The following is a 7,632-nucleotide window of genomic DNA, read 5'->3' as shown; positions in this document are numbered from 1 at the left end:
TATTTATAAAATTACTAGCGTGTACCAACGACTTCGTTCGCGTCGAATTAATCATTTGTAATGGTGATGATAAAGCAAAGAAAGAATTTCCATTAACGTACAAATTGGATAAAATTTTCTCAGATTTATGTCAGCATGAGAAAAACAATATAGCGATATTATTATATAACTTGGTAATAATATTCGAGGGGTAGTTTCATCTCGTTGAAATTTGGCTTTCGAAAAATCCGTTTGCCAAAAATAAGCTTTTTACGTCAAGTAGTTTAAGCAGAATCGTGGTTAAGAAATTACCCGACTTTTGGAACGCCCTGTATAATTTTTAAAAAATTTCAAAATATGTAAAAAACAAATAAATTATGTTTGTCCAAGCGTTTTCCCGAAAGACTAACTGTTTTTTAAATAACAAATATTGTAATATTTGAGGGGCGTTTTCACCCTCTTGGAATTTGAGATTCGAGAAACCCCTCCTTATTGATCCTCTACACCCCACAGTCAATCCGTGCAAAAATCAGCTTTAAACGTCAAGCAGTTTAAGCAGAATCGTGATTACTCAATGGTCATATTTTATGAGACACCCTGTGTATATTTATAAAAAATCTTAAAATATGCAAAACAACAAAATAAAATATACGTGTTTAAGAGTTTTTCCGAAAAACTAACCGGTTTTTAGATACAAAATATTTTAATATTTGAGGGATAGTTTCACCCCCTTAGAATTCGAGTTTCGAAAAATCCCTTCTTATCGAACCTCTACATCCTAAAGTCAGTCTGTTTTCCAAAAATCAGCTTTTTACGTCAAGCGCTTTAAGCAGGATCGTGATTAATCAATGACCAGATTTTTCGAAACACCCTGTATACATTTTTAAAATATCTTAAAATACTGGAATTTCAAAAAATCCCTTCTTATCGAACCTCTACACCCTAGAATCAACCTAAATATGCCAAAATTGAGCTTCTTACGTTGAGTAGTTTGAGGAGGATAGTGATTAATCAGTATGTCAGTCACTTAAGGATTTTATATATTAGTACAGATTTTTTATTGAGCCTGTTAAATTGAAACACCCTGTATATATAATAATATCTATACCTTTGTGGCGGATTAATTAAAAAAAAATCTTGGGTAATTCGCCGCTAAAGCGAAAAACTAAAAAAACTAATTTTTGTAAGATTTAGTAAGAATAAAAAAAAACAGTTTTAGTGGGTTTTAACCAATTTTTTGTTGATTAGGCAAATTGGTTTTACTGATAAAAAGCCACTGACAAATTGTTTTTTGTTTGGCATCTAACGTAATTATTGCATTTAACATAAAATTACTTATTATTTTTTTAAATTTCTGTTTCATTGTGAAAATACCAAGATTTTTTTCAAGACCCTGTATATTGTTTTAAAATTACTTAAATTTTACCTAAAAATTGCGACAGTTATGTATTTATTACAATCAACAATTTTTAGATTAGTAAGAAAAATTATATCTGCGATAAATTTAGTCCTCTCATGGTAAAACACAAAAAACACCCTGTATAAAGTGACGCGAGGTATTAGAGAATACATATTTAGAGTTTTATGGTTACTTTTTATTAGAAACGTTATATATGACTCGAAGCCAGAAGATCAAAAGTGCAGTAATTGCAGAATTTATAAAACAATACATTTAAACCGGGAGACATCAACCAGCGGTCGGACAGCAAACCCTTGCTTCTTAAAAATTAATTAATATTTAACATTATTAAGTGACCTGAGTCATATAACGCGTAAGACTAATTTTTACCTAATATATTAGAGATTTTTGGATCAAAAATAAAAAAGATATGACAGATATCTCTGAAGTATATGTATATTTTTTAGTGTACTTATTTTATTTTCTTGTAATTTACCTTTATGAAGAAAAGGAATAAATTCGATAATAAAAATATGAGGGCTTGTTTAAAAAAAAAACACTCTCACACGTGGATTGATATTTTTAATTGCGCATTTGTTTTAATAGAAATTTTAGTATTTTAATAAAGCACGCTTTTAGATGTTTCAAAAACTTTTAATAAGAATAACTTTAACTCAACAGCCATATGTTTCATTTTGTTAGGCCTTTTTCAAAGAGTTTTTAAGAACTAATCGTCTAACTACACTGTAACTATATATATTTACTATGGGGTGGGTTCGAGTTTACAATAGGGGTAATAAAAAATGTAGAGAGAATTTAGAAATCCTTGTTGGTCGTTAACATTATTTTCGTTTTTAACAGATTTTAGTATTTCTAACTGTTCAATGTAATTTAAGCGTCTACCTTTTGTTTCTCTGTGTAGTAACTTAATTGAGTTTTCATTAATTTTGTGATTATTTACTATACAATGAGTTGCAAGACCAGAACTTTGCTGGAGATTATTAATAGACTTTACATGTTCTTTAATCCTATATCTAAATTTCTACCTGTTTGGCCTATGTACACGGCATCACAATCATTGCAATCCACCCTATATACACCCGACTTATTTTTGACATTAGTTTTGTCTTTATTATTTAATAAAATTTGACCTAAATTTCTTTTATTTACGTTAATTACATCCTATTTTATTGAGATTATTTGATATTTTGTTAGTTAAATTAGGAATGTAGTTTAAAAGAGTCGATAATTGTTATTGTCTTTAGAATTAGCGGAATAAAAATTTTTCATTAATATTTTCTTTTGTTTTTTCTTTAGCATATTATCAATAACACTTATATCCATTGTTGATGGCGATTTGTTTAATAATATTTAACTCTTTTTTAAATTTCTCTGGGGTCAGTGGAAACATTACTAATCTATGAATTAAACTATGAAAGGGTGACATTTTGATTTGCTAGGATTGGTGTGATTGACTATGTATTACAGTGTCTGTGGTAGTGGGTTTTCTATGCTGTCAAATTGTAATCTATTAGACTGTTTTATAATTTCTTGTAACATCAAGGAAAATTGATGGTATTAATACCTTTTCAATTGTAAATTGTATTCTCAGAGTTAATTGAATTTAATAATGTTAAAAAACGGTTTTATATTTAACATATTTACATTTTTTATATACAACATATTTAATAATGTTAAAAGCGTGCTTTATTAAAATACTAATATTTCAACGATGTTTCACAAGGAACCAACCACAGCTTCAGTACAATTTATTAATAGAAATTATTTATACAGGGTGTGTCGTGTAACAGTGGCCAATATTAACTTTCTTATTTTAAATACACACCTTTTATATTAATCAACTTTTGGATTCTTTGCAAAATTCTACATATATTTAATGTAAAATGTCCTATATCTATCTGTAAATGCTTCTCAAATATTAAGTGGCTTTAGCAAATTGTTGTTTGCCTGCAGGACCAGTAGTCTAGACTTATGAATATATCATAGTCACAAAATAAATAAATATGGTTGGAAGATATCCAGACCTTACCCACCCTGTATGCAGTTTTTTACATACTGAAATTTTTATAACCTGTAACAAGATCAATAAATCAATAGTAACAACAAAAGCAACAGAAACAGTAATAAATTTCCAAGTTTTTAAAAGCACTTGATTTACATGATGTCGGGCTAATTTATCTGTGCAATCTTTAGGCTTGTAATTAGCAGAAAACGGAAATGGCTCAACTTACAACGGAGAAATACATAAAATACGTTTGTCAAATTACCACCCTGCTGCGTATTTTTGTTCCTCGCCAAAAAAGATATATTTATCGTCCAATTAGTAGAAAAACAATGTTGCCAGCGACACCGGAAGCTACTGTTTAGCGAGGGGCAGTTATTCTGACTGACGACATTTACATAACGAGACGTAAGATGTCAGGCTTGTCGTTAATTACGCCATAGATAAATTCGCCTGTTTGCCGGGCGCAGTACGATAACAACTCCTTGTTTACAAGTTTATGTCGTGTTTTTGCAGAGTTTTTGAACATATGGCACAATTTATGATGGCATGTTCATCGGTTAGTTGTTGTGAACACTTTTCGGGGAAGAATTTTGAACTCAAATGGGGGTTTGGTTATTTATGTAGTTCCTATGACGTTACTTTTCTATGGTTAGACATTTTATTAATGTATCTCTTAAATACCATACAATCGAAAATATATACATACAATTAAGTACCATACAATCGAAAAAAAAACGTCGTCAAAGATGAAATTATATATGATGATAATGTTGGCAAAGTCAAGTTCTAGACGTAATTACTAGGCCCGTACTCTTCTCAATTTTCTAATGGCACTTACTGCCAGATGGCCTTAACAGTAATGCAATTATTTTATATGTTAAGTTTTATGTCAATTTTTAGTGAATAATGTCTAGAGAATGGCCTCGCCATATTAGTGATGGGCAAAACTGTTATTTTTAGATAACAGTTGAAACTGTTATAGTTATTTATAAAAAACAGCTTAAAATAACAGCTTAGAAATAACAGGTTTCTTTATTTTACTCCTAAATATCTGAAAGAGTATGAGGCAGTCACCGCGAGGCGTATTAACGCAGTTGCAAGTTGCAACAATGACGTGCTCGGTGGTAGTATTTCCAGGGTGTCAAAACATTTCTAAATATCGATTGTTATCTAAAATACCTCTCTAAAAACGCGAAAAATCCCTTCTTATCGAACCTCTACACCCTAAAGTCAATCCGTTTTCCAAAAATCAGTTTTTTACCTCAATGGCTTTAAGCAGGATCGTGATTAATCAATGACCAGATTTTTAAAAACACCCTGTATACATTTTTAAAAAATCTTAAAATATTATTCTGAAAATTTTGCAGAATAAATAAAAATAAAAAGTAAGTACTGAAACATACAGCGCCATAATATTTCGACCTCCGCCCGTTATGCTCGTAACAGGTTAAAACAGAATGTATCTAAAACAACTGATGCGTTATTCCCCAACCTGTTTCGAACCTCCATCGACAATCGACCGATGCAGCAGCGTTCCTTTCCCAATCCTGTTATCTCGACCGCCGCCCTGTTATGCCCGTAACAGGTTGAAAAACAACGTAGGTATCTAAAATGACTGCTCCTCCAACCCGTTGCGAGCTTCCATCGACAATCGACCGACGCAGCAGCGTTCCTTTCCCACTCCCGTTATCTCGACCGCCAGGCGTTATGCCCCGCAACTGTTTCAAATAACCTGCTTCTTTTATATCCCTATTATTTTTAAGCCGTTGTAAGCCCAATACGACCATCGACGGCATCGGCCGAAGCAGCTCCGTTCGCCGTAGCGCATTCCCACTCCGTTGTCCGTTGCCTCGCCGCCTGTATCGATGGGTTGACGAAATAACATGTTTTCCATCCATACTAGTTGTTCTTTGGAATTGCTTCGAGCAGCATAGAATTACGTGGTGATGCAGAGCGCCAACTTCGTTTTTCCTTTCACGAGCGGCCGATCATTACGTGTCGTTATTTTATATCTGTTATTTTTGGCGGTAATAACGGTTGTGTTATGTTATTTATAAATAATTATAAAATAACAGATAGTTAAATAACAACCCATCACTACGCCATATTATCGTCGATTTTCATTCCACAGCCCCTCTTTGACGGCTTTTTTCATTCATACTGGTATTTTAAGTAAATGGGCTAGCTTTCTTTTTCACCTCCGATATTTTTGATAAATCTCAAATGTTTAAAACATTTTATTGGGTCAAATATAATTGTTGCAGGAACCTTAAGACCGCCAGGCCTGATAGGAGGGAGCAAACCAAAGGTAGCAACACCAGCTGTAGTTTCAAAAATAGGAGCAATATAAGAGGGAAAATCCTACAATTTTCGCTTGGGAAATTAGAGAAAGACTTATATCAGAAGGTAAGATTTATTTATTTTAATTATATGACACAAATACTATAAATAAGCTTCTGTTCACGAAATCTTCAATATAAACAAATAGAAATATAAATTATTTTATTTTCTCATTTATTTGGCAAAAAAGTTTTAAGGGAGAGACCAACTTCTCCTCTAACTAAAAGTATCTTTTCAGAACTAGTATGAATTTTATTGCTATCTGTTTCTATATTAAAATATTTGTAGGTAAAATGAAATTTCAAGGAAAACGATTCAGCAATGTTCTTAAAAATCAACAATATACATTATTTTTATTATTCACATTTATGTGCCCTCACTTCCTTGAGAAGGGTCTTAACCCCTTTAGGCAGTACCCACTATTTTCTAGTTTGGCTTAAATAATATATAAAATAAGCAATAAAGGAGCATATCTTCTTAATAAAATTTTTCAAAAAGTTAACAAATAAGGGAGTGGGGTCATGTATCATCCAATGTAAGAAAAAAGAGTAAGTTGATTTTGATTATCTCTGTTAGCACTTTACTCAAAAATATGCCCAAATCAAGTAAATCAATTTTTGCTTTTCGAGAAACTCGCATCCTATGAGAAATGATCGAAAATATACAGGATATGTTAACGATTTTAGAAAATATCATCGGGGTTGCAAATTTGCGTACAAAATAAAAAAGAAATAAACGTCACAGATACATTTTGTTTCTGTATTTTAAATTTTATCACACGAAATTTGGTATAGAAAAGTTTTACAATACGACAATTATTATCTATATGATACAGAGCGAACTCAGTGTGACCAGTGCTCGCTGGTCGAATATTCAACCGCTTACGATAAATTTTTGCGCCAATTCGGCCAACGCATAAATATGGTTAATTAAACGGCAAACTGCATAGAAATAAGCATAGCAAACAAACTGGGGATAATACACTTCCACGCGACTGATTAGATAGTTAAATTAAAGTGGTCGATTTAGCGACCATCAATCTATAAAGGGTTAAAGTATATGTTCAAAGGAACATTTTGATATATATTTTGTCCTCTGTAGTATGCTACCCTGTGAATATCTATGCTTGGTTCTCTGATACTGATAAACTATAAGAAAATATCAAATATATATCATTGTGAAATAATTCTATTTTATTCCAAGCCCACGAACAACAAATCTTACCGAGAAAACATTCAATAAGCACCTCTAATTTGCTATATAAAACTTCAACAATCAATCAACCGAAAAGCTACGGGTCCGATGGACCTCCGCATTGACGGACACCCATAAATTCCGCCCGGCGGTTAATTAAGCATGTTTCACGGTGATAAATAATGCTTTTCAATCATGTTAAAGCTCGCGCTAGGCCGCGAGGCAAAGATGGATTGCCGCGGCTTCGGGATTCGAGACAATCAAAACACTTTGTTAGAGAGGTTTTATTTGGAAGATAAATGTAAAGAAATAATTGTGTTTTGTCATTAAATTTTTTCTGTTTATTTCTGAATATTCTTACATCTATTTCAGAAATGAAATGGATCACGTCCATAAAATTTAACGCTGAGAGACGTAGCAGAGATAGTAGATGTTACCCAGGGTGTTGTATCGAAAAAATATGCAGATAATTTGAATTAGGGAACACGCAAAGATTAGGCCCAGACAAATGTCAAAGAGTCATTAAACTGAACAAACCAGGACCGCCTTGTGTGGCTAAAATTGCTAGAATAAATCCCAATGTTTCCCATCTGTGGTTTCTCACAAAAGACAACTTCTGGCAGTTACAAGTGTGAACATTTCAGCTGAAACCATAAGAAAAAGGCTGTATGCACGAGGGTTTTACAGGAGGAGA

The 7,632-nt window shown here is 32.4% G+C and overlaps 1 protein-coding gene across 1 annotated transcript in view; it reads left to right on the top strand.

The window, feature by feature from the left end:
* The window catches only part of LOC115890382 (paired box protein Pax-6-like), a gene marked incomplete at its 3' end in the record, with an annotated part of 60,724 nt that extends 54,994 nt beyond the window's left edge, over positions 1-5,730 (top strand). Inside the window, 1 exon segment of the mRNA XM_030910591.1 lies at positions 5,669-5,730. Coding sequence (XP_030766451.1) covers positions 5,669-5,730 — 62 coding nt within the window.
* Between the last annotated feature and the right edge of the window lie 1,902 nt (positions 5,731-7,632).

The sequence above is a fragment of the Sitophilus oryzae genome, unplaced genomic scaffold, assembly GCF_002938485.1.
Source record: "Sitophilus oryzae breed Bouriz unplaced genomic scaffold, Soryzae_2.0 scaffold_863_pilon_pilon, whole genome shotgun sequence".
Lineage (NCBI taxonomy): Eukaryota > Metazoa > Arthropoda > Insecta > Coleoptera > Curculionidae > Sitophilus > Sitophilus oryzae.
Note: the sequence above shows the minus strand (reverse complement) of the source record. Positions and strands in the feature narration are given on the sequence as shown.